The sequence below is a fragment of the Calidris pugnax genome, unplaced genomic scaffold, assembly GCF_001431845.1.
Source record: "Calidris pugnax isolate Ruff unplaced genomic scaffold, ASM143184v1 scaffold2, whole genome shotgun sequence".
NCBI classification, from domain to species: domain Eukaryota; kingdom Metazoa; phylum Chordata; class Aves; order Charadriiformes; family Scolopacidae; genus Calidris; species Calidris pugnax.
In genome coordinates, this window is record NW_015090766.1 from 1977728 (window position 1) to 2005631 (window position 27904).

Sequence of the window (27904 nt, forward strand, 5' to 3'; positions counted from 1 at the left end):
ATTCTGATGTCTAACTATTAATCTGAGTAGAGAGCTGCAGTCTTTTGTAGGCTGGCTGAATTACTGTTGAAAGCGAAACGTTTCCAGTGCAGCGTCAGTGATTATAAATATGCAACCGTTTTGAATGACAAATCTGGCATCCTGTTAGTTAAAACTGAACTTAAAAAAAGGCTTTCTGTTTTGGCACAGAAGCGGAGTTTTAGAAAAACTTTTTAGTAATGCTGGTATGGACTTGCAACTCTCTCTCTTTTTTTTTTCTTTTTCCTTTTTTTTCAGTTGTATTTCTTCTCACTGTTGATATTCATTGACCATACTGCTTGCATTAATAGACACTATATACATTGTTTACAACGGTCCCTGACCTTTTGTTCAATGTAATAGTTTTCGTAGCTTTCATAAAGGTCACCGAAGTACACGTGTGGATTTTGGACTGCTTCAAAATACTGACCAAGTTGAAAAAAATCAAAGTGTCGAAGCTTATGGAAGAGGATTTCTATGCAGGACATCCACTGGCAGAAATGCAGCAGGGTTAGAAGAGGCATTTGTGCCCTCAGAAGACCAGCAAGAGACAGCTGCCGGTTCAGATGTACGGCTGCCTGCGCACATGCGGCCATGCGGCATAGCCCCAGTCCTGCTGTGCATAAGCTTTCTCCAGCAAGTTTAAGCTTAGGAGCTACAGAGTAGATTAATCTTTCATCCTAAGTACACAACTTGGAGTGAAAGCAAGGCATGTCTTGCCGCTCGAGGAACTTAGCCCTTAAGTAGGTTGTATTAGTATTGGAAGTACGAAAGTCTGAATCCCAGATCATCAGATTCAGGTAAGTTGTGGATGCTGCAGAGTGCTGCTGTCTCCAGAGATCCTTTTGTTCAAATGACCATAAATCTGGATCACTGCATCCTCCCTAATCTTTCTTAAGGCACAGTAATTTTTCTACCCATGTCGAGTAAAATACAGATTTAGAGCATTTGGAAAAAAAAATGCACATTTTTAACACTAAGCTTGTTTATGTGAAGTATAGAGCTGGAACATGATGACATCTCTAGAAATCAGTCCGTGTCTCTGCTTCGAAAGAAGAACAACTCTACTGCGTTTAAGCATAGAAAAAACATTTATGGTATTCTCTGCATAGCAGCACTAACGCTGAAAAATGAAGCTTTTAATGTTCTTTTCTTAACTAAACGCATAGTGCTGGCTTTTTCATGATGGGTCAAAGTAAGTGCATATAGGCAGAAAGTGTGTTTAAAAACTGTGCAAGGAAAATTAGGTGGTTTTTGAGAGGAAGTCAGTATCACTAAGAATCTGGAACACAAATGAAATAGTGGCAGTGGTGTTACTTTAGTTCAGACCATTAAAGAGAGCCAATAGATGACTAAAATGATGGTGTACCTATTTCTCTTATCAATTTGATACAAGCTTTTTAATTTTCAGTGATCTGCTGTTATTTTAAGTTCTTGAAGAAGTTAGGCAATCAGCCCTCTAAAGACTTGACTCTTCTCAAATTCCATCTGAAAGTCTAACGGGAAGCCTTATTCTTGTTCCTCATGGAGCACTCGTGAATAAAATGCATGCTGAACCTGAGCCTGTGTAATTACTCAGTGATCGTGCTCCAAATTTGCCCTCTCTAGTGCTGCAAAACAGCACTTTCAAATCCCAGCAATGGAAGAAAACACTGTGTTTTTAATGAAAGGAGCAAAGTGGTTGGGTTTGGCACCAGTGGTTTTCATCCATTGCTTTTACAATACACTGTGATTGTTGTTATAGCACAAAGTTCTAAAATGAAGTATTTTTCCTGTTAAACAAACCCATACCAAAGTAGCAAAGAGCAGCGATGTTCAGTTCAGCATGTTTCAACGTAAAAATGCATAGATTGAGTTGCTGCGTCACAGGCTCTGTTTTCCCTGGAAGGAAGGGGGTTTGGAGTGTTACATGTTACGTTACAGATTTACAGGCAGTTGGGTAAAAATGGTTTAAGAAAAAATGCTTGTCACTGTCTTCCCTCTTCTCTCTCTCCCCCCAGCTGCTGCGTCTGTATTGTGCACTCAGATTGGAGAGCATACGAATGCCCCAGCCCTTTCTGTCTTTCGAATAACTTTTTAAAAATTATTTATATGCTGTAAGTTAGAGCCTACATGCAGTAAGCCAAAGAAAAATTAATTTCCTTTGTTTTCAGATAATTGTCGTATTTAGTTCAGTTACGGTAAGACTGTTGATACCGATACTTAAAATAATTGGGGGTGAAAGAGAAAGGAGCTAAAACACCTAAAGCAAAACAGTGGAGATAACGTTTACATCTTTGGAAGAATAACGGATTGGAATTATAAGAGAGATGTGAAACTTCACAGATAAGAAAAATCCTGGAAGGGAAACATCTTGGCAAATACAGGAACTTCAGATGGTTTGTACTTCAAATGGGCCTGCACTTAAAAATGGACTGGCCTGGGCCCAAAAGCAGACAGAGTAAATGTCCAAGAATTTCCTACTGGAATACCATTGTCTAAGGAACAGAATTATTTTTTTTTGTGCATGTGGGATGGGGAGGAGGAGAGAATACAGGGGAGTGAGGAAGGCAGGCAAATACATTTTATATTGGTGCTGGTTATGCAGCAGGATTTGTAGATTAATCCTTCTGCCAATGCTGCAGATTGATGTGTAACCACATGATGTGCCATCTGCCACTTAGCTGTTAAGTTAAATTTAGACTTTGTGCATACATGTTTTTATTTTTTATTTATTCCTTAGAGCACTTGCTACAAGTGTTACTCAGATTATTAAGTTTAGGTAAAAGAGAGAAAATAACTTTGAAAGTAGCAAATTTGTATTTTTTTAATATGAGCTATGTGGAAGCTTTAAGTTATTAACTTAGAGTTTAGTATTTATTCTTTCATTTAGATTATAGTAAAGAACATGTTTAAAACTGTGTGTTTTAACTTGTATGTGCTATGAATCCACAGTTTCAAACATCCATAGTTGAGAACTTGATAGGTTCTGACTAATTTTTTTTCTCTTAGTAAATAAGCTCTGCTGAGTGTTAAAGGTGCAGGGAAAGTGTGAATACCATGTTGGGGGTGCAGCACTCTGTTTAATCCAGAAAGGAGGCATAATTGTCAGGGTTGGGTTGCTGTTTTTTTTTTTTTTTTTCCCAAGTCTGTTTCTTTGATGTGCTTTGCCATTTTATTGCAAAGGTTAAGCTAGGCAAGTTGGAAAGAAACCAAGTGTTGTGCTTAGGACACAGTATATGCAGCAAGAGGGTGAGGTGATTCAGAGAAAGGCATCTCTCCTAGGAGAGACTTTGTGGGGAGTAATAATGCATTTCTTTAATTGTGCCTCAGGAAGAGACCTGAGTACGTGGACGTCCCACTGGAGTCAGCTGAATGTGTGTAGGCACAGCAGTAAAGAAGAGAGCAGAGTTGGAAGGAGTGAGGAGGAATTCTTAATTTTTCCAAGTTTTGGACACAATGGCTGAAATACCTAGACCCAGTGAGGTACAGGAGAGGTGAATTTGAGAGTGCTTAGGTTGGAAGCAAAGGTGGGGATTATAAAAATCTGGAATTAAGGGAGAATAAATACAGTGGGTTTACAGTTGTGTAAATAATGAGAGGGAAACCTTTCAATGTTACTAAAAGAACTCAGTGAATGAGGTGAAGAGGGCTGAAGATGATGAACACCAGAGATAAATAGCCTATGAAACCATGCAGCTTATTCAAAAATCAGTGTTTGAAAAAAAGTGAAAGGCAGACAAGCAGGTTTTCATTTGTATTGCAAAACTTTGACCCAGAAAGACTACTATCAATAGAGCAAAATACGTGGTGCACATTGCACTTCGTCTCATCACGTGTCCATAGTGGGCCACCTGGTGACAGGAAGCCTCAGGCTCATTCATCAGATGTGTTGTAACCAGGAGATAATTCACGATTGGGATGGAAGAAAGGAAAAAGTAGGAGGTACCATGCTCCAGACTCTCTAAAATCTTGGACTTGTTGGTTTTGTTGTCCCTGCCATTACTTCTAATCAGGAGGAGGAGTAAACTCATGACATAGTTGCACCTGAGTGTTTAAAGCAATATAACATTTTATTGAAAGGTTTTCACTGGAAAGCAGAGTGTAAATAGCAGTATTACATTTAACAGATGGGAGGTATTTCCAGTCATCTTGAAGTGCTACCCAAATTACTCCATCGTATTGCTGCTGAAAAGGGAAATGCTACTCAGAGAAGTAGCTTGAAAATTTCTGTGTGAATGCTTAAATCTTCTAAAGTATCTGTCATATTATGTAACACTTTGTATGTGGTTGTTTTCTATCATGTCTCAATCATAAAGTAATAATTTCACATATGGATTTTTTCACTTATTTTGCATCGGAATTGTATAAATCTTCTTCTGTTGGCTAGGAAAGAAAATTATAAGGGTTATTTTTAATGCCATAAGAAATTCAAAGGTAATCAGGGAAAACAAAACATCATTTTATAGCTATCTAAGTTGAGGAAAATTCAGTCATGGGAAGTTTTTCTTACCCGTAAAAAAGGTGAAAAATCAATAAAAGCGTTAAGCTGAATTTAAGACTGAGTTACGTTGTAAGTATATAGAAACACAGGCAGCTTCAGAGGTTACACTTATGGGCTGTTCAGAGGGTTTAAGATGCATCTTCCTTGCAAAGCATTTTCTTCTGAGCAGCTTCTGATGGACTTGCTGAAATCTTTCTCACGTTATTGAGTTGTCATCTGCCAATTTGAGTTTATGGATGTTAACTCTTACGTAAAGTCTTGGTAAACTTAGTTATTTTGTATTTTTACACAATGATGAAATGCATTGGTAAGCCTTGATTGTGTCTCACAATGACGTGCTTTGTGTGGCAGCTCCATTTAGATAATAAATATTTGTTGAGGTATTGTATATACAAAAGACTCATATTTAGTTTGTACAGAGCTTTCCATTCTTTGCTGTAACTCCCGTATTATTCTTCCTCATTTTTAACTGTGACCAATGGTATCTTTAAATAGAGACAAATTTGTGTTCCATGTTGAGTAAGTCTTCCAAAGTGATGCTCTTCATGTGATTTGTTTATATTAAATTTGCTATACGTGTTTCTGTTCTAATGCTTGGTTATAATTTAATATCTTTGCCTTTATTTTGGGTAATGAAAGTGTTCTTCAACACTATTTGCTTTTTCCTTTACTCTGTGTGATACATCATGACTCAATATCACTTTGAAGTGATGAAATAAGCCACAGTTCGGTCACATCTAGTTAAATGTCAAGGAGGTGGACTATGTAAGGAAAATACAAATGGCCTCTGTTTCAAAAAGAACCTATGCTGCTATTTTTTCATGTGTTTTTATAACTGTTTTCACATTGAATCAAACAATAAAGCATCTCTAGCTTTGGTTTTTGTAATTCCTTCCACTCTTCTCACTACTCTGAGGTCATATGCTTAACGCTCGGGAATTGCACAGAGCAGACACACATTAACTTCATGGGGAGATCTGGTCTTACCTAGTCAGAACACATTTTGCATGCTGAAATGCCATCCAGTTTGGAGTCCTGACTTGAAACAAAGCCTTCCTTAAAGTGAAAATACATAAAGGCGCCCTCCTCAGATAAAAGGTAGGACCGAACTCTCAATTAGTTATGCAGCAGCCATACTTGGCAAGGACTATGCATTAACCTTCAGGCAAAGTCATCAGCATGATGCAAATGTCACAGGCTTTTTGGCTCCTTTAATTTCTTTTTCAAGGTGTTACGTTTCTAATTAAAACCCTTTCAAGGGCAGCAACTCAGTTACTTCTCACAAAGATAGAATATACCAAATATCTATCAAGTCACTCCGCAGTATAGTGTGTGTAAAATAGTCTATAAACAAAATATCATGCAGTCATATTTTATTTTTGTATCCTGTTTTTACGGTGTTCTTGTCATGATGTATAGAGAAATAGTGACATAAGTATACAGAGAGTTAACATGTATTGCATGTAAACAGGAGTAAAAGAGCTGGGTTTTTTTTGACTTGTCCTTTCTTCCACTTCACAAAATTAAGCCTAATCATCATGAGATTACTTTTTTTTTTTTTTTCTAAACTCCTTGTTTCTAATTGTGAACAATTCTTTAGTCATCTGCAGTCAAAGTTTATTGCCAGACTGCTGATATGTAGGATCCACTTTCCACCATCTCTGCATGATGGACTGTACTAGTCAATAACTGCTTTTCAGCTCAGCAAATGTATGCACAGGTGTGTGCATGCATGCATGCTCCGGCAGTTTAACTTGTTTCACATTAACTATATTGGGAAATTTTTGTCATAGTTCTCTGAGTAGAATGAGAAATCGTAAGGTCCCAAGCAGATCAGCCCTTCTCCTTTAGGTGAGGGCATTGGGGAAAGGCCATGGGAAGGTGTACTGGTGTGCCTGGTCTTCTTTCAACATGTGGGTACGATACACTAAAAGTATTCCAAATCTAGCTCTCCTCATCCCTGTTTCTCGGAGTCAGCCAGAGCTATCTGATTAATCTGCTTGCGTTTGACAGCAATTACTGTTCTGAGGAGCTGTGTTCAGTGAAATGAGATCTTGGCTGAATCTAAACGTGGGTAATGGTATGGGCAATGCCAGTCACACCCTTGGTTCATTTGCCTTTTTAAATGTTTGGCCAGGAAAGCAATGTAATACTATAATAACTGGTATCATGAAGACAGTGGCCTAGTCTTGCACTCGGTACTGGATACAAATACATACATGTACACAGATAAAGAAGTATTCTTCTGTATTTCTATCTCTTAGCCCATCATCCCATGTAATTCTTCCTCTAAAATTTTTCATACATGACTCAGAGCAATATAAATAAAATAAGAAATAATAATAAACAGTAAACAAAGTTCTTTATCGTGCTGTTAGGCCCTCCCTTAGGACTAGCGGCTCCTCTAGGTTTCTAAGGATGCAACAAAGAGACTGAAAAATCACTTTTCTGTAAGCTCAGTAAACATCTAGCGTAGTCTGTTAGCAGCCTAATGAAATTGCAGAAAAGAACAGAGACCTCCATTTTCATCAGTGTAATGTGCTGAGACTGACAGCACAAAAGGATTTCTCCAGGAGATAAATAAGCTGAAATGCATGATAAGTTGCTTTTAAAATAACCAAACCACAAAAATGTGAGGCATGAGCTTATAAAATGCTGGAGAAAAGAACAGATTAAACAAATTCCCTGCTTCTGTGATCCTTCACTTTCTGGTCATTCCTGCAATCTGACTTCAGATATACAAAGTTAGGGTAGGTGGTATAGCTATGGGTATGCTTAAAAAGTTAATTTAGTCCACCTGCTTTTTCCAGTGAAACCTCATTTCTTCCATTTGATACCTAAAATTCTGACTGCTTCATCTTGCGATACCTTCTGTTATAAATAATATGAGTGTTTCTATTATTTTTATTAATAAGTTTACAGTTACACTGTTAAAACTGTATTTGAATAGGCAGTACAGCAAAGGTTTTAGCTGATTACTATACAGGCAAAAAATGATATCTGATAATGCAATGTTTTTTCTAACAAGAAGTATTTCATAGAGTAATATTATAGATTATTTTAAAAGCTGTTGAGTTTGTTTTTTTTCTTAAAATACTACATAAGGGAAGAAGTCCTTTTTAAACTTTGGATGTTTTGGTAAAATAAGTTGAAATGAAGTATTCGTACTGAAAGATGATCAGACTATTTTATCATCGCATACATTGGGTCTCTGTGTGGGATCAGGGTGCTTCTGAAACTTGGTAATTTGACACCAAAAGATACTCAAATCAGAAACAAGGAAAGGGAATTTGAGAGACAGTTAAGGAGTTCAGAAGTGTATAAGCACATCTGTGCATAACAAGAGAGTCAGAAGTTATGACGTAACAGTTGTCAGTACATTTGTTTACATTTGCTTTATAAATCTGTCTGATTTTCCTCTCTCCTTCACCTTCCTTGGTGTCCTTTTTGCTTTTCCAAAATATTCCTAAGTGTATCAGCATGCACTCTACTGATGGGCATGAATTACAACTTGTTTTAAACTCTGTACCTGTTGGAAATGTACAGCACAATTGCATAACGTGTGTTCCTCTTCTGCCTTTGTACTTGCAGTGCTCTATTATTTATAGCTTCATGGTCAAGTTTAATGAAGTCCTTCATATTTGCTTTTCTATGTCAGTAGTAGTTGGAAAAGATGATGATTTCTGTGGTGCAACATCAGATTTCAGCTGTCTTAGACTCACTGTGGACTGTGAAAGTGTGTTTCTCTGCTGTGGACGCAAAGCAGACACTTCGACTGTCAAGTGGGAGATCTGTGCCTGCACTTGAAGTGTAAACTTGTTACTTACCTGCAAAACTGCTTTGCCAGAGCTGTTGAAAAACCAAGCAAGCAAACAGCCTAATGGTCTCTCCAGGTTACATGAATCCTTCAGTTCTATGTGTCCTGGGATATTCTCACCTTCATGGTGGTTGCCATTTCTTTTCAAAGCTTTCTGGTTCTTGGAGGGCTTACAGCTAAACCATCCTTTTGGCATACTCTCAGCATCTTTGCTAGAGAATTAAACCTTTCAGGGCAAGGCAAGGTGTGCAAAAAAAAAAAAAAAGAACTCTTCAAGTATTTTTGACTTTTCAGAGTCTAAATAAATATGGTACAAGCTTATCAGTCAGTTCTGCATTCATTCACTGTCTGCCTGTCCTCTTTGGTTTGCTGCAAAATTAAAGACACGATCTGGGGAAAGGGCCCTTATGTTCCCTAGCATGCCCTCCAGGGAATAAAAAAAGATGTGCATGCACGCTTGAAGAAACTACCTGGCAAGTTATCTTGTTTTAGCATATCTCAGTTTCTTCATCTGTTGAGATCAACGAATTAGTTTTTTTCCTTGCAGGCCTAATGCTAGTAGCTAGCACTAAAACTGCGATCTCATGAAACAGGTTGTCTTTTGAGCGTGGAACACATGAAACACCACCACTTCGCAGTCACATCTGCTTGGAGTGCTCTATTTGCCTGTTTACTGTGGTTTACCCCACCCTGCTAATGCTGATAATAGTTTATCTTCTCAATGGGCTAAGTATAACGCTTCATGCTAGTGACTCTCAGCTGCAGTACTGTAGGGAGTTTACATGCAAGAGAGGCTCTCAGGTGCCTCATAAAGTTTATTGTCTTTTGCAAGACCATAAACAGGGAGAGAGGAAGGAGGAAGAGGTTGTCTGCAATTTGACATTGCATCTGAATTGAAAATGTTTTGCTTGAAGTAGAAGGTGCCAAAGGACTTAGTGTAGCTATAACACTTCAGCTTGCCCAGGGAAGTTGTGGATGCCCCATACCTGGGCATGTGCGAGGCCAGGCTGGATGGGACTTTGAGTAACCTGGTCTAGAGGGAGATGTCCCTACTGATGGCAAGGGGATTGGAACTAGACGGTCTTTAAGGTCCTTTCCAACCCAAACCATTCTATATTTCTGTGATTCACAGTTTGTGGAGAAGTCTTCCTTTCCTTTGAAAAAGACTTGGGTCCTGCTGCCTCACTGAAGAATTTTGTGCGAGTTCACCTGTGGGTTGACCCTGGCTGGACACCAGATGCCCATCAAGCCACTTTTATCACTCCTCCTCCTCAGCTGGTCAGTGGGAGAAAAACACGATGAAAGGCTCGTGGGTCAAGATAAGGACAGTCACTCACTAGTTACTGTTGCAGGCAAACCAGACCCAACTCAGGAAAATTAATTTACTGCCAATCAAATCAGAGTAGCATAATAAGAAATAGAAACTAAATATTTAAAAACATCTTCCCCCCATCCCTCCCATCTTTCCAGGCTCAAATTCACTGCTGGTTTCTCTTCCTCCTTCCACCAGGCGGCACAGGGGAATGAGGAATGGGGGTTGTGTTCAGTTCATCACACGTTGTTTCTGCTGTTCTTTCCTCTTAAGTCTCTTCACTTGCATCAGCCTGGGGTGCCACCCACAAGGATCACAAGCCCTGCCAGAAAATCTGCTTCAGCATGGGCCCCTCTCTCCCTTGGTCTACAGGTCCTGGCAGGAGCCTGCTCCAGTGCAGGCTTCCCACAGGGTCACAGTCTCCTTCAGGCATCAGCCTCATCTGGCCTAGGGTCCTCCACAGGCTGTAGGTGGATATCTGCTCCACTGTGGACCTCCATGCAGCAGGACTGCCTTACCATGGTCTTCACCACAGGCTGCAGGGAAATCTCTGCTTTGCTCCATGGAGCACCTCCTCCCTCTCCTTCTTCACTGACTTCGGTGTCTGCGGAGTTTTTTGTGTCACACATTCTCACTTTTTTCCGGCTGCTGTTGCGTAGCAGTTTTTTCCCCCTTCTTAAATACATCATCATTATAGGTCCTCCACTGTCACTGATGGGTTTGGCTGTGGCCAGCAGCAGGCCTGTCTTGGAGCTGGCTGGCATGGGCTCTGTCAGACATAGGGGAAGCTTCTGGCATTTCCTTAGAGAAGCCACCCCTATAATTCCCCCCACTACCAAAATCTTGCCACACAAATCCAATGCATAACCTTATTAGCAGAAGCAGCTCAGATGCCCTTGATGACGGGCAGCAGTATGCGTGTGATGGTGGTGACCAATACAGCTTACTGATACTGAGATGCTGCTGGGGGAGGAAATCACCTGCTCGATTGGCCTTCTCTGCTGCAGATCTCTAAAGACAGAGATGTCCACAGTCTGCTAGTAGCTGTTTCATTGGGGAAAATAAATGGCTCTATGGTTGATTTGCAGTTTCTTTCATGGGCTAATCTAATAGTATTATGTAAGTCTCTTTTTGCTGGATTAGTATAATTTTAAAAAAGGAAAGCAGTCAAGCAAATAGTAAAAGCAGTTGGATCTTAATATATCACATTTTCAGACTTGAGTAGTGAATACCAAATTTTTAACATAGGAAAAAAAAGTGGCTAAGTGTCAGAGATATACCAAGACATCTTACTATTCTGATGTCAATGCAACACCTTTTTCTTATTCCTGTACCCTGCTGCCATTAAACTTTGTCTTTTGAATGCAGTCCTCAGAAGATGGCACAGAGAATTGCCCCATGCTTGTGCTATTGTGGCAATAAATACTAGAAAACTGGTCCCTCAGGGTTACTTGAGCATCTCTGTGTTCAGCTTGAACCTCTTTGGAGGGTTCTTGGGGCAAGAGTTTCAATCCTCGCAGAAGAGCTAATTGGGAAGAGCTGTTGCAGAGGACCGGGGGAGGAATACGGGGTGTCTGACACCTCTAATCACTGTGATCATCCTTCTGGAAAAAATGAAAGGACTTTTTTTTCCCCTTTCATTCAAAAACGTTCATCTCTGAAGTTAAAACTGTCCGTAACTCATGCTAATGAGTAGTTGTTTTGTGATCCTGCTAAGCCAGAACCAAAAAAGGGTGGAGGATTCCATTACCTTTTTGCATAACTTTTGCATATATATATATATATATATATCTGTATTGCAAAGGGCGGTCTGTGTTGTCTTATGATGTAAAGAAGACAGAGACATTTAATGATCAGGTAATGGGTTCAATACTTGTTCTGAAGCTAGCCTGAAAAATCACTGGAAGTGAAGATACCATGCCAAGTGTCCCAAAAAGAGTGGATTTAGGATAGTAATTAACTGCTGATTGGGTAAGAATTAAGAGATCACAAAACAAATTACTATTATTAGCAGAAGTATTTGTTCTCACATTGAGCTGTCATCCTTCTTGGCTGTTTAACCTGATTCTGCCACACAGAAAAAAAACAATGTCAGATACCTTATTGTGAGTTTATGATTTACTTTTGTAATTTTTTTTTCAGTTTAATTGTCTCCTAAAGTGGCAATCCTTTTTTGACCCCACTCATTTTAAATCACACATGAAAAAAGCAAGGGAACTTAAAAAACTAAAGGGCTTTTCTGCCTTCGAAGATGCTGTATGAATGAATGCTGGTTCTGAAGCTGTGGGATCTGTGGGAGAATATTACTGGATATAAACATGTTAGCCCACACAGACTTGACTTGTAACAGTTTGTCGCTGCAGTTGTACAGGTTAAAGCCCAGTAAACACCATCTGATTTACACCTCTCCTCTACTTTTAAAACAGGAGTTTATAGGGAGTTATAAAATAGTGTGGCTTAGGGATCCCAGGCATGAAATAGCCCTTTTGTGTAGTGTAATCTGCATGTGCAGCATTTAATAACAAACAGCTAATTAGGGGGTTATGTGCTGAGTACCACAACAGCAACAATAAGAATTTTATTTGGTGTATAACTGCACTTACTCTGTATAACTGTTAGTTGATAATTTCTTGCAGTCCTGAGCAATATCAAAGGTTTCTGGAGCCTAAGATCATAATAAACTGTGGATAAGACCAATCTATAAGGTCATGTGGTTTTAAACAATGTATTTGTCTTCTGATAACATTTTTATATTCAATTGTGAAAGCTCAGGATATTCTTCAACCAGGTGGTTGTATTTCAGGCTTCTAGCCTGAAAGCCAGCCAGGTGGCCCAAAGGCAAGCAATGGATTTTTACTTTCTTCTAGTCCTTAAGTAGCTTGAATAGCTGTTCAGAGTTGTGGTGGTTCCTCCGTCTGCCTACTGCCTGACTTTGTGGTTTCTCTGGAACTGTGAACTTTCTGAAAAGCTGGTTGCTCTTTAAACAAAGCTGAATACCTCTGTGAAGATGTGCACATTGCGGGTGAGAAAGTGAGAGAATCGCTGCTTTTAACCACCATGCCACCACCAAGGCCCAGAAGACGCCGTTTGTGTTTCTCTGCGGCAGTGCAAGACCTAAGTGCCTGCTTCTCTCTGGCCTGCTGTCCCACAGGGTGAAATTGCTCAGAGACCAAACCAAAAGCCACCATTGCACTGTGGACTTGAACTGAAGCAAGCAGGGAGGGTTGATGTACATTGTCTAGCTCTCTGCAGCCAAAGTAGGGTGACACAGATCTTCCAGAGGTTTTGTGCCTTATTTCTCAGTCCTGTATGCATGCCTTAGGTGTCCAAGAGCATCTCAGAGAATACTAGCTGACCAAGTTTAGGCATGTGAAGCAGGTCTTCCAGCCTACGTATAATGAGGAAGAGAATATGATGTGTTCGAAAGCAGTGCTCTGTCTGAGGCTGTTTGTAATAATCACATGTTGGGCCCCGTCTGGTGACCGTGGCCATAGATGACTTAGTGCAGAACTGGGGGCGATGGGTGCCCAGAATTTAAGGCAAGGATTTTTTTCATGCAACACAAAGTCATTTTACGAGTTCATAAACTGATTTCATGAAAAATGAATAATAAAACTTGAATACTGATCATAAGATTACAGTAAAACAAAGTCAACCAATAAAACTTAAGACTGTTGAGTACTTCTGTCAGAGTTTACTCCTTTCACTGCTTGTGGCTGCATTCAAAGGCTTCCCATCTGGTGGTGGCTACTCTAGAGGCCCTTTCCAGGAGATCACAGGAGAGGATTTGTCTTTGCCCTGCCTTCTGCAGATGACAGTTATTTAGCCTTGCCCAATTGTATATCCCAGTTCAAGACAGTTTGTCACTCAGGGTTCTCTGTGCGGTCAGCGTAGTAACGGTGGCAGTGGTGACCCAGCAGCATAAAGTATTCTCAGCTCTTCACCCCTCTGAATTCAAAAATCATGAGTGTGATATTCCCTTACAGCATTTTATTATCTTCATTTATTGAATAACACTGTTGCTGATCAGTTATCGTCTTGTATTTGTCATGCATTCCTTAATTGCTTAATTACTTTGTCGGTGTATTTGGCACATGTTCATTCTCTAGTAATAGAGTAGTATTGTGCATTGAGTTCATGCATGAGATGTGTAGCTTTCACTGATTCCCACTTGGCACTTTGTCATCGTGTGATGCCCTTTTTGCGGGTCCTCCTAGAGGTCCCTCTGTCAGTTTGTCGTGGTTTGGCTTCAGATGGTGACAAAGGACCACGGGGGCAGCCACTGGCACAGACCAGAGCCCCCACCAACACCGTGGGGGGAAAATTGGAAGAAAAAGGCAAAACTCATGGGTTGAGACAAAGGCAATTTAACAGAACAGCAAAAGGAGCAAGAAACAACAGCAATAACTCTGACTGAGAAATATACAACCACGATTAATGATACTGCCACTTGCTGACGGCACCCGGGGCCCCCCTGGTACCGGGTGAAGTTACCCATGCCTACATGTTACATCATTGTGTAGATAGTCAAGCCTATTTAAGGCTTACTTAAGTACGTCTTAAGAAGTAACTTACTCAAGGCTTAGCTTTGATTTAACCACTGTTCTTAGTCTACTTTGGGGGACACCACTTATCCAGTTAATCAGAAGATTTTCTCATTGGTAATTCTCTCTGTAGTTCTGTGAATTCCTTGTACAGTGAGATAAACCAAGATCAGAAGTGGTAGAGAATCCTCAGCAAGAGATTAAGAAAACCTAAAAGGAAAACTCAGCATTGTTAGAAGTACTGTTCTTGCTTTAAGTCAGCATTAGATTCTTGGAGATTTCTGATCTGAACCAGTGTGTACATCCATCTGGCAGCAACAGGCTTATACATCAGTGATAATGTGCTGGAGTCAGCAGCTTCCTGGAGTTTATTCTGGCTTGTAACACAATCACAGGCTTTTGTTCCCCAGTACTTTTCTCACCTTCAAAGTCTTCCTACTTAACAAAATGATACAATAACTGTAATTCTTGATATTGCTGTATTTAGTGAGTGCTTTTAAAAATTAAACCAAAGCAGTGTCCTGAAACAGGATTATTTTTAAAACTTTAAGAAACCAAAACTTGAACATAGAAGAAAGTGAATATTGACTGATGATATAGATTGGAAGAAACTAAGGACTGTCTGTCTTGCAGATCAGAAACAATTATCCTCAGCATGCATGTGGAAAGAGAAATCCAGAAACCATTACTTTTCCCTGATGCCCATATTTGTCAAAAATCCAATGGTCTACACAGGTGTTGTCTTTTACTCACAGATATGCTGAAATATGTGTGTATAAGTATGTATGTACATTTTGTGTGATGTAAAAGAGAGAGCTTAACTTACCTTTTCTGCCTCCTCTAGGATTTTCTTCAGGTATTATTCTAGATTGCATAAAAACCAGTAATGCACTTGAGTCAGCAATTCAGAAGTACAGCTGTTTTCCCCCACAGTAGTAAATAGAGGTTACTCTTAGCTCTAAACTTCCTTGAATTAAACACTCATCTTTATTCTCTTTTTTTAAAGCGGGCAGTTTGCTGTAGTGAAAAAATGCCGTGAGAAAAGCACTGGTCAGCAGTTTGCAGCAAAATTCATCAAGAAACGGAGAACAAAATCCAGCCGTCGCGGAGTCAGCCGGGAAGATATCGAGCGAGAAGTCAGCATACTAAAAGAGATTCGACATCCTAATGTGATCACGCTGCATGATGTTTATGAGAACAAAACAGATGTCATTCTTATTCTGGAACTGTAAGTATCTTTAGAGACTTGGGGAGGAGTAACAGAATATTTATTTGTTTGTTTGTTTGTTTGTTTTAAAAAAAATACTTTCTCTGAGAATTGCACAAATTTAATGGATGCTCCTTATCACCCCTAAAGAACATAGGTAATAGCCTGAGAATTCTTTATTTTTAAGTCCAAGTTGTAGCTTCTTGATTTCTACACATATTTTTCACTGCAAATGCACTGCAAAGGTTAAAAAAAAGTCCAGCATATTTAGGAATCTTTTCTGCTTGGTACTTTATTTGATGTTATGGATCCAGAAGAATAACCTGGAGCTATATAAATTGATTTGGAGATAACAGCAGAAGGAAATAGAGATTCTAAGTGGAAGTAAGTTTAGCAAGTTTTACTGTGCTTTATGTTGGTGTAAAGTAGCATAACTGAATGCTTTTGCTCTTTTTAAGCCACATAACAGAGAACAGAATTTTCCCAGTTCTGTCCTGGTGAAATGTAAACTGAGCTTTCATATCCTTGTTGTAGTTCCTATTTTTCATGCAAGGTTATTGTTAATGGATTGAGGTAAATATGTCGGCAGAGAACACTTCTGCATTGTTTCAGGTCTGGCTTCAAGTTCCTCAAAGATTGCAAGTTAGAAGTTAACCATTACTCACCCATTACAGTTTGGTAGTGTCTGCTGGTGGGGCTTGCATGTGTTCACATTGTTTGCATGCCTGACACTGTATTATTGCCATACTTGCTCTGTATCAGTCAAATGTGCTTTAGAATAAATATTTTGTGCAAGCAAGTGATTTGGTGCCAGAAGCTTGGGCAGCACTTGTGTCCTTTTCTTGGCTGTTCATGTGATTTTTTTTGTACAGGATATGTCTTCCTATTGTTTAGCTTTGGCAAATGCTATGTCCACTTACCTTATAAGTATACTTCAGTGCTGCATGCTTTCAGTAACACATGTATAGATTTAAAAAGAAAACTGGAAAATAGCTTTTGGAGTTTCACCTTTGCTATGGTATATATATGCATGATACTGCTTTGTTATATTAGAACGTATTTTTACACTTCTAGTCCAGCATGTGATTGTTTACTGTAATACTTGTTGTAATCTGGGTTGGTTTTTTAATTCCATAAGTATACACTTGTATTAGTTTGTCAACTTTGGATAATTTAAGCAAGGATTTTTTTGAAAAAGCTAAATTATCATTCAGTGTCATGTAAAACTTCCTTATGTTTCTCTCAAGAGTATCTACTTCTGTTTTTTGTTCAGAATTCTTTAAATGTGTCATGAATACAAACCAAAATTAGTGTGATGCTTTCTCTGTACCCACTTGATACTAGCTCTCACATTCTTCCTGTCTATAACCTTACTGTCAGTGTATCACTGGTTTTGCAGTGCTTTCTTTCTGCTCTGTAATCTGTCCAGGTGAAATTAAGGCCAGTGTCTGGACTGGAAAGCTCTGAGGAGGACTCAGTAATGGTGGACAGCAATAGGAGGAATGGGGCCACTCTGCCCCAGCCCCCCCTTTCTACATGAGATAGGAGCTCTTGTGGCAGCTCTGTTTTGCTGTGTGTCTCTGTGTGTACCCAGTGACGTTTATTGAATGGAAACAGATATTGCTTCTCCCAATGGGTGTTAATATTTTGTAAGCTTGACAGTGTGAAGCTCACCAAACTGTTTGCATTGCAATTTAGCTAATTGTTTTGCCTAGTTAAAAATCCCCAGTAAGTTTCAGCTGAAGACTTTGGTTTTTTTTCACTTTTCCAAACTTCTTTTCAAGTTGAAGAAGTGCTATTTGGGGTATCACATTTGTTTAGTTAGAGGGTCAAAGAGGAAAAGATTACACATTAGTGATACCTTTGTAAACTGAATATACTAATGGCTGTAAAGTTTTGTAATTCTCAAAGTCACTGTGATATTATGTAAAGCTATTGAAAAGGCAAAAGATTGTCATTTTAATCACATGCTTAGACACTTAAATATGTAATCCCTTTCTCTTACGGTTCTAATGTTCACATTTTGCCTAGGGACCTACTCCCCCGACATTCTATGTTCTCAGAGAACGTCTTCAAAGAAAAGAGAAATAAAGCTGAGAGCTCATTAAATAGTCTGTTTTGCTGTCCTCAGAATCCATCCTAAGTGACCATTTTTCCTTCAAATTAGAACACAGCATTGTTCCTGGGACTTGTGTTCCTTTATGACTATAAGATGAGACAGTATACCACATACAGACAGGATTCTGTGTAATTTATTATTTCCAAAATTTAGAGAGAAACTAAAAATCAACATTCCAGCTATGTATGGGAAGTTCATATCAAAACATAAACCCAGAAGGAACACTGATTTCTTATTAAGCGAATGTAATAACGTGAGTAGCAACAGGGAAAAGTGTCTCTGGTTTCTGTTTTTCATAGAAGTTGTGGCTTAGAGACATCAGGCCACTGCAACTGCCCTTTTTGGTGGCTGCCAGTAGATGTTAAGGACCACAGTCTCGGGACAACAGCATCTGTTGCCTGTTCGCTATTGATTTTTATCCCCTGGTTCACCGAGAGGTTTCCAGTATTGCATGCAGCCTCCTAAACAATTTTCTGCATATCGATCATCTGTTTCTCAGATTGTAGAAGTGAGAAGTCAGAAGTTTCTCTGAGTGTAGAAGTTTTCCCTTCATTCACTTGCAGCATATGTTATATCAGCCAGCACAGTATTCAAGGTGGCAATCTGTATGCAGAAATATGTAGACAGTTCATTAATAATTGCAGTGGTAAGGTCCTCAGAATACTGAATGCAAAACAGCTTTTTCCACATAGGGGCTCAGAGGTTTTTCTCTCAACTACCCTTTGTCAGGAAACTGACTACAAAAAAAATACATTTAATTTCTGAAACTTTTAAAATCAAATGCTTCTTTAAAAGATTCAGCAGCATGAGATATCCTTGAATAGCCTTTCTTTATTACAGTCTGTTGGTATATTTAGAGAAATTGGGCATTTTTTTGTATTTCTAGGTCTCAGTGGCAAGTATGTCGCCGATTTGGAAATAACCTTTGAAATTCCCACTCTCTGGCCTCGTTTATCATCTTGCCAGGAATGCTGTGCATAATACGTATCAGCTGGAGGACACTGTCTCTTCCTCATCTAGCATTAAACTGTAATGGGTTTTTTTCTTATCACACAAATAATTGAAATAGTCATTATTTTGTAGTACTTTTTTGTCTCCAGCTACAGCAAGTAGTCTCTGCTATATGTTAGCAATACTAAGCTATTTGCAGTGGGCTTTGCTGAAGACATCACTTTGTGAGACTTCACAGACTTGAAGACACATATGCCTCTGTTGCACAGTGGTAATTATTTTCGTTTCTCAAGCACATTTTGCATCTGCTTGGTTCCCCTTTTGTGGCCTGCTGGTAACCTTAGATGCATAATCTCTGTCTCTTCTATTTTATTTTTCTGTAGACTTTATTATGTCTTCATTTAGACTGCAGACCTACAAAACACACTCAGTAAGTGGTGCTTTGTAGAGACTTGATTATGGTTTCTGGGTGCAATTACAAAGAATAAGTACCCTTATCCTGAATTATATAGTAGTTCCTTAGAATCCTCAAAGGTAGTGCAGATGGTCTCAGCTTTTAAAATAGCTTGATTGCAATAGCTGACTTTTCCCTGGGAAGCTATAGATGGAGTTAGGTATTCGTATGTTTCTCTGCAAAAAACTGTATCTTCATTTCTGAATTAGAAATCTTTAAGACCATTAGCTCTTCTGTCATAGTGCTGAATGATGGATATCTGTTTCTAAAATTCAAAAAAGAGAAGAAAGTTTTGGAAGTCTTAGCTTAGAAAGAGAGGAATTACATTAACTTAGAAGAGATTGTGCATTAAATACTAAGTTTTATACTTTTAAAAAAAGTTAGTTCCTGTATGCTTTCTTTAAAATTTGGTGCTTTGAATTCCAGTGTCTCAGAAAGAGTTTTGATGTTATTGGTACCTTCATAATACTGACCAAAAGAGAACAGAGCAAGAAGAGGATGATAGATCCGTGTAAAAAATTCTGATGATGTCATGGGTTGCTCATTGAAGATTAAATAACAGCAAATAAGGATGAACTCTTTAAATTCCTCTTCTCTTATTGGAGAATTAATTTAACTTGTTACATTTATGACAGCTTGGCTTCCAAGGAAGCTTGAAGTCTGCACAGAGTTTCTTTACTTTTTAGTTGTCTTTTGATAGAAATAGTTCAGGTGTTTTTGTTAGTTTTGCCTGTAAGTCGTGAGAAAGTTGGTTTTGAGTGGCCTGGTACTGAATTTTGAGAGGGGGATTGAATCATTAGTGCTTACAGGGATGTAACAGCAGGTAAGCAAGCTCTGCACTGCTAGCTTGTAGATGTTGTGTTACCTTTTGACTTCAAAATCCTGAATGGTAGACCTGCAGATAGATGCACAAAGGACTTGTAGTCAGGTAAGAATGAAGGCTTGACAGGGCAGAAAAGAAGGAAAAGCCAGTGTGATGGTTCTATGCACTGAGCCCGTCTCAGAGGGAGAGCGCTTGGCTTCTGGGCTCTCCAGCCCCTGAGCAAAATGCATGGTGATCCTGTATGCTAAACACAAATGCTCTTCGTATGTTAAATTTGAACATCCGAGGCAGGACCAAAATACTAAGGCGCTCCACTGTGCTGAAGTTTTGGTAACCATATGCCTCATCCAACCTCTGGGCACTTAGGGAAATTCAGTGATGAAAACCTAAATGACAGCCGTGTTTGGGTGCAGGAAAGATTCGCGGGAGTGTTAACTGCTTAAATCTTTTGGTGCCTGTGTTCTCTTCTGGCTGGCCATTCTAAGGCCAATGCTTCGTTTTCAATATAATTGAAGAATTTAGGCACACTAAGATGAGGATTTCATGACAGTTGATGTCTCTAATAGAGGCTGGACAAATGAAAATGACAAGGCATAGTGACACAGTAACATGCTGTGATTTTTCTGGTAGCTAGATAAAGAAAAAACCAAGTATAATGTTGTTGAGCAGGTAGGTGATGTAACGAGGCGTGCTGCTTTTTCAAAATATTTGGTACACTTTGTACTTCTGAGGAGTGGGTTGGTAACAGCACAATTCATAAAGGCTGTGAAATGAAGTGGATGTGAAACTCCTTAACCTTAAATAAAACAGAAGTAGCAATATTTCAGTCTAGTTGTGGGCTGATAACTTCTGTTTCGAAATAATGCAAGGAGTCATACAAGAGACATTTGACCACAGAATCCTTAGTGAAAACATTTGTTTTGCAAGTTGACAGAAGAAATTATTTGATTAGAGAAGAATTCAGATAATTTATCAAATTGAATCTGCTTTAAAATTGAATAAATTGGTTCTGGAATTCTTCCTTAACTTTACTAGTTTATGTTGGTTTGAAATCTAAGCAAAGTAAATTAACCCTGTGACTTCAACTTACTAGGTAATTTTCTTCAAATAAGGAGTTTGGGCTTAGTTTTGGGGGTTTGTGTTTTTTTTTAACTTCATCAGAAATCCTTAGATAATCATTAATTATCATTTAGGTGCTATTACAATGTGAGCAATGTGATCAACATGGCACATGACTGAGTCATTACAAGGTAACCACACTGACTTTGGAGGTTAATTGGTTCCAAGTTCCCTGGGAAGGTTCCCCTCTGAGGGAACCTCTCTTCCAGATCTCTTCCTCTGAGATCTGGTGATCAGTTTTGTTGCATAGTTCAGAAAGCAAGTTGTAAAAGCACTATCCAGAAATCCTTTTTCTACAGGCATGATGTATTTTCTTTCCCAGAGGGAGATAACGTGGGTTGCAAACACATCTGTCAGCCTTCCCTTCAGTAAGGCTGGGAAATGCTTTTACCACTATTGCATTTTATAAGGAAGAATGCAGCTGACCCAAAAGCTTTATTGACTTGTATGAGTTCAGGAAAGCTAGGACCTCTACCTAGAAATACCAGGGAAGCAACACATACCAGCTTTGTTCTTAGCCAAAATGTTTCTACACAATATTTTTAAAAACATGTGCTCTGCTACTTAAAAGCAATGCAAAATGTGGTCATGCTATAACAGTGAAAATAGATTTACTCAGCCCTTATGGCTTTTTGTGCAATAAATAACATGATCAATAATATAATATGCCATTTAGGATTAAGATGTGACCTCCATCAAATTCTTATTTTATTGAGCAAAATATTGAGCAAAACCTATTATGACTGCAAAGTATGACTGTGACTTGATAAAGGAACGTTAAAGAATTAGTGCTTTAGAAGGTGAACATAGAGGCTTTGCAGCTGTAAAGGAATTTATGTGTGACTTGACTGTAATCAGATTCTTCTGTTAATCTGAAGGAGTACAGTTATTGCCCATCATCTACTTGCTAGCACTTCAGAGGTCAGAATTGTGTAATGGCACGGATGAACTGCTCAGGAAGCTGTCTGGTGATTCCTACTGGCAAACAGAGAAATGGAGCAGAAGGAAGCTCTGCAAGTCCAGGGGATACTGGGTACGGACACTCCACAGTGCTTTACAGGAAGAAACACTCACGCTTGGTGAACCCCTTGTCTCTGCTCCCTTCAGGAAGCAATCTTTATCCGGCTGGTGGCAATCTGTTAGACACTAGCTGCATGGGCCACCCTGCCGACCCCCAAAGACAGGCTGGGAGTGAGTTTGCACGGCTCTGGAAATCCCCACAGTGGTCTTATTTCAGACAGATCTCAACAGGGTGTTTGTGCACCAGCAAACCCGAAGCTCACTTAGAAACAAGGCTAGGCATTGTAATGGAGGTGGAACCAGTGTACTTCTTGGGAGAAACTCACCTTCAGAAAGATCAGTGATAGGGGCTGATGTGTCGCGTTGTCTGCCCCATCTCCTTTAGGTTAAGACTGCCTCTGTGCATGAGATGTTCACGGGTACTTGGTGGAGTGAGGCTTTCTGCTTGGCTTCTGGCTCAACCTCAGAAGGTGAGCATGGGATAGTAAAATGTGCAGTGTTTATTTACCGTGGAACTGTGTTATCTTGGCTGAGGCACAGGGCTAGATTTGAAAACCCATCAGCATTTCAGGGGTTTTGTGAAGACTGCAATAGCTTATGTAGTCTTCTGCATGTCTTACTGGCTTGTTCTGGCCCCCGTTTCTTGTATGTGCTATCTAGAAGCCCAGTCAAGATCATCTAGTGTTGCTCAGTGTGTGATCTGGTTATGAAATCTATGAAAGAAGACTCTGCTGATAGACCTGGGGGCAGTACAATCCAGTGAATTAATTGTGGAAGTGAATCTTCCATGCTGAGTGTGGACCTGTATTAATCCTCTATGACTTGCTTGAAGTAATTGCTGTGCAGCAATACCATATTTGTATATCTGTGGTGGTACAGCTTAACAGACCTGCCAGAGTCGGCAGGAAGGTTGGGAATAAGCAGTCTTCCGAGAGCTAAAAACACAACCTGCATCACTGAGCTCCCATGAGGACGTGTGTCACAGCCCTTCCACGTACAGGAGGGCCCCTGGAGGCCATCTGGAGCGGAGGGACTTTTCCTGGAAGCCAGACTTTTGGGAGCTTCCACGTCATCTTATATGTGCTAGTTTAACACTTCGCTCGTCATTGCCGTAAAACCCTATTTCTTTCATGCCTTATTTCCCTGCCGGTAAAAGTAAACAGCAGGAGAAGCTGCTTGGGCACTGGGCTTGCAGGCAGTGGCAGCACCCAAAGGGAGAACATGGGGTACTGAGCTTGCCCCCGCAGCTGAGGAGTACCGACTGGAGAAGTCACCACGGCCTGCTCTCTGAGATGAACCCGTGTAGGATCTCCCCCTAGGCTTTGAGGGTGAGGTGTGGAACATGAAGAGGCACACAAATGTCCTGCAGACCAGAGGCCCAGCTGCTTCTGGAACAAAGCTTTGAGGGTGTTACATCCAGTCCCTCCTGAGTCACCTACTCCTTACGCAAGGCCTGCCAAGTCTCTAAAGAAGCACACAACACTTTGGAAAGATCTAGCACTTCTGCTAATTAACTTCCAATTTTCAGGGAAAAAAACCTGTATTTTTTTAGCCTATTAGCTTCTCTGAACCCCAGTTTCAAGATTTGCAAGCACTGGGTATGTTACTTGTGAAATACAAGCAACATTTTATTTCGCACTATTACAAGGCCTATGATATTTTCATAAAAGAAATGGCATTACAGCTAATCTGTGGCAAAGACTCAGCAGTGCTAGAGAAGAACTATATGTGATCTCATGCAATTAAGTATTCACAAATGTGAATGCATCTTTGAGATACACGAAAATTAATCTACATCAAGCTTGCCATTTCATGTGGTCTAAACTTCTGGGATATGAAATTACACAAAACAGAATGATTGCAGATGAGAAGCAGCTGAATGTGAAGAGGCTCTTCCAATTTTAAAGAAATGCAGTTAGGTTTCTTTCTATAGATATCTCAAAAATAAGTAAACCTTGGGAATTAAGTCTTTCTTTTGGATCTAAAAAGAACGTGTGTAATCAATGCTGCTGTTCGTAGATGGCTAGTCAGTTTCACGGAGACTTCTTTCACCAGATGGGTGATCTACCTGAAAAGCAGACTGGATAACCATGGTTTGGGTGCAGTTTTTCAACCTCTTCCTCATCCAAGGGTCCGGCTCTGCTGGCTCACCAGGCTGTGTGGTGGTCAGCCTGGTGCCAAACCATACCAAGTGCGTAAAGGTGCTGGGTTTTGCTGTGGCTGCTGCCGTGGCTGGGGAAGTAGCCACAGTGGGTCGGACTGCTCCACGTGGCACGGCCATGCTCCACTTAACAGCCTGCTGGCAACTGCAGCAGACGTCCACTTGGAAACACGTGGGGAAAAGTTCCATGTGACCTCTGTGTCCCATAGTCCGGTGGTTGGCAATGAAGAGAAATGCCAGCACTGTGTCACCACCCAGGTTTCTGCTCATCATCACAAAGTGCTGCAGAGAGGTACGGACCTTGGCCCGAAAATCTTCTGATGTTTTATTCAGTCAGGAGCAAAGAATGAGAGAATATGCACGTGTATCCGTTTGAAAGATGGTTCTGACAAGCCTCTGTAAAATAATGAACTGTATTTAATCTTTAGGAATTCCATTTTTATGTCTATACAGCAACAAAAAAATAGATTATTAGAATGACCTCTCTTCCTTCCAGTCTATAATTCTTATATTTAATGGCACTTTGTTTCAATAATTGCTTTCATGCAGAAAATATTACAACACAAATAATACTCAGAACAATACTCTCATTATGGTCTAGGCAGCTCAGTGAAAGCTCCAAGAACTCATTAAAATACACTTTTCATGCAATTTGCATTACAGTAATGCAGATTAAGTCTCTTGAAAAGTAGACATGATAAAGAAGTCAAATGTATTTCCAGAAATTTGCCCAGAGTGTTTAGCTGTTGTTACATCTTAATCCCATTATTTTTCATAAGCAGAACTTTAAATCATTAACTGATTATTTTTTCCCTACAGAAAGGCAACATAAATTAGGGTGTACTTTCTGATTTTTTTTAAAATATCAATTATCTGCAAAATATAGCAGATAATATGACCATTTTTACAGTCTCTAAGACATTTCTATGTAACAATACTGCTTTTATGAACAGGAAAAACTGTTCTTCCCAGTGGACAGTCATCCCGGTATATGTCCTTAAACTGGTTGTTTTTTAAGAATAGTTGAAGTACAGGTTTCCTACTTACTTCACTTCAGTATCTCTTTTTCTCTTGAAAATTATTATCATCGCTCCTGCCAGACCGCTGACTGAGCTACGAAAAGGGTTGTCTTCAGTTTATTCCTCTACCTCAAATGCAAAGTCTAGGTGTGCTTATGTACTCTCTTCTTTCTGCCTGTGCAGCTAGAACACTTACTGGAAATACTCTTAAGGGCAGTAGTGGCTTTTCCTTGTAGGAAAGGTGTGGTAATGTTCAAGTACCACACACGTGCTGAATGTAATACGCTTTTTCAAAGAACATAATATATTTGCAAAGAGTTGAATGCTTTGTGGGGTTTAGAAACTGAATAGTAGGACAGCTACCAGTAACTATTTCAAAGAAAGCTTTAAATTTTATATTTTTCCATAAAGGCGGTGGAAATCTGATGTTTTACTGGTAGTATGAGCTAACTCATGTTTTATTTTCTAGATGTCCCATCTAGTATGCTTTGAGTATACCTACTTCACATTTAACTTTATTCTTTTAAATGTGCATTCAGAGGATTGGTGGGTTTTATTTCATTTAAATTTAGATACAGCCAACCCTATGTGTTTGGTTTTTTAAAACTTTTTTTTTGTTCAAAAAAAGACTCTTCTTATTGTATTCTTTTCAGGGGGAGGAAGGGTAGTTACTGTTTTGGGTATTGAATTAAGTAATTTTCCTCTTATTTTGTGATACAACATTCAAAGCATCTGGATCCTTTTCAGCACTGGACTGAGAACATCTACAGCAAAAGGAACCTGTTGGTTAAAATAAGCTCACTAATAACTCTGCTTTTGCTCTTCAAGTGTTGCAGGCGGAGAGCTCTTCGACTTCTTAGCTGAGAAAGAATCTCTTACAGAGGAGGAAGCCACAGAATTTCTCAAACAGATACTTAATGGTGTTCAGTATCTCCACTCGCTGCAAATTGCCCACTTCGATCTCAAGGTACGTTGAGCAGATAAAAAATTTGACAACTGTAAGCAACATCCACTGAAGTCCTATATAACACTAGCCACAAATCTGCCATCATGCAGATCTTGTCTCTAGTTTTGTTTTGGTAGCTTATGTAGATGGGGGAGACCTCAGCCATTGAAAAGAAATTACTGAACCATAAATAGCTCCTATCTGTTTTTAATGTGAGATTCTTCATGGAAAATGGTGACTTCCAATGAAATGAAACCATTCTGAGGAAGCAATCTTGAAAAAAAAATGTGATTATGATTATATGGAATGCAAATGGGATATGGATGAAACATTCTGAACAGGATGGCCTTTTTTCACCATTTTTTTTTTCTGTTGTATGCATTTTATGTTCACATGAACATTATTTATAGATATTAAATTGAAACAGTACAGGCTTAAGTACAAAGATTCTTGTGGAGCAGACAGAACAGATAATTTCCTCTTTTTAGTTTTCAGGGCTTTTTTGTTTGTTTCTAGATTAACTGTTTGTTGCATCCTCTTGGTAATGAGAAGACAGGTTTTGCATCTAAACTCAGTTACTGCTTTTTTAATGTTTTGATTCAGAATTTCTTCTTCTGTAAGATTTTTTTCAGAGGTAGAGATCTGAACATTTCCTGAAGTCTGCTGAAGTCAGCAGCTACATCTTTAACAGGAAAGGGAGGCATAATTATTGTATTGCAGTGCACTTCTGAAAAGGGTGCTGTGTTCTGGGGATGAGATAGGGAAGGGAATGGTTTTCAGATTAAGGATACCATTTCTAGTCTCATCTTCATTACCTACAGTAACGTTGTGTGACAGCAGGAGACAAGAATTGTGAATCTAGTAAGAAATACATTTCTTACAATATGGAATGTAAACGTGCTTGTAATAAAGCATCCTTACACAGGATACCAAGAATACATGAATTAAAGTACGCAGAACAATTCAAGTATGCAATAGAAATGCAGGGAGGGAAGGAAAAAAGTTGCATTTGCACATTTCAGCTCCTGTGACTGGGAAAGAAAGGTAAAAAAAGGGTGATGATGAAGAGCTGTCCTTAATGACTCCAGAAATCCTTAACAATGTGAGCAGGATTGATGTAGCTCCAGGAACTCTTCAGAGCATGCCAGCTAGTGGGCTAAGGTACCATAGGAAGGTACCTAAGTCCATGGGACCTGATGAAATCCGTCCATGGGTCCTGAATCAGATGGCGAATGAAGTTGCTAAGCCATTTTCCATTACATTTGCAATGTCATGGCAGCCCGATGAAGCTCCCGCTGACTGGAAAAGGGGAAGCATAACTTCCACTTTCAAAAAGGGGAAAAAAGGAAGACCCGGGGAACTACAGGCCAGTAAGTCTCACTTCTGCGCCCAGCCTTAAAATCTGGGAGCTGCACCATTCCTAAAGTTTCTCTCAGAGAGCCAAAGGGAACAAAATACGCCTCCCTGATTGCTTGTGCATTGTGAAAGAAACCTCTTTCAGGGAATAATGTTAACCAAGCCCAAAATGGTCGTTTATAGGGCTTTGTTTCTTGCAACCTCCTAGCACTGCTTGAATGGCCATAGCATAGGGACTGTGGTCTTTACTGAAGCCAGCATGTTTCATTTAGGACCCATCCATGTATCAACTCTAACTTGTATCTACAAGAAGTAAAATCTTGCCTTGTGGAAATCATAGCTTTTGTCATGAACATGAAATCCTAGTTTACTGGAGTTAATTTTTAGCATGTGTTAGATTGTAATAGGAAAAAACAGGATTTTTGTGCTGAAGACACAATTCAAAAGGCTGAAGAGAGGTAAAGAGAAATGTCCAGTGCGGAAGAATGCTGATATGTATCAGATATTTTGTACCTATGTATAATCTCTCTTTCTCTCCCCCTCTCCTCCCTCTCA

At 39.5% G+C, this 27904-nt stretch overlaps 1 protein-coding gene across 1 annotated transcript in view; it reads left to right on the plus strand.

The window, feature by feature from the left end:
• Window positions 1-612: 612 nt before the first annotated feature.
• The window catches only part of DAPK1 (death-associated protein kinase 1), a 62379-nt gene continuing 35087 nt past the window's right edge, over window positions 613-27904 (plus strand). Inside the window, exons 1-3 of the mRNA XM_014936114.1 lie at window positions 613-680; window positions 15181-15402; window positions 25876-26014. Coding sequence (XP_014791600.1) covers window positions 613-680; window positions 15181-15402; window positions 25876-26014 — 429 coding nt within the window. The remainder of the gene's footprint in view (window positions 681-15180; window positions 15403-25875; window positions 26015-27904) is intronic.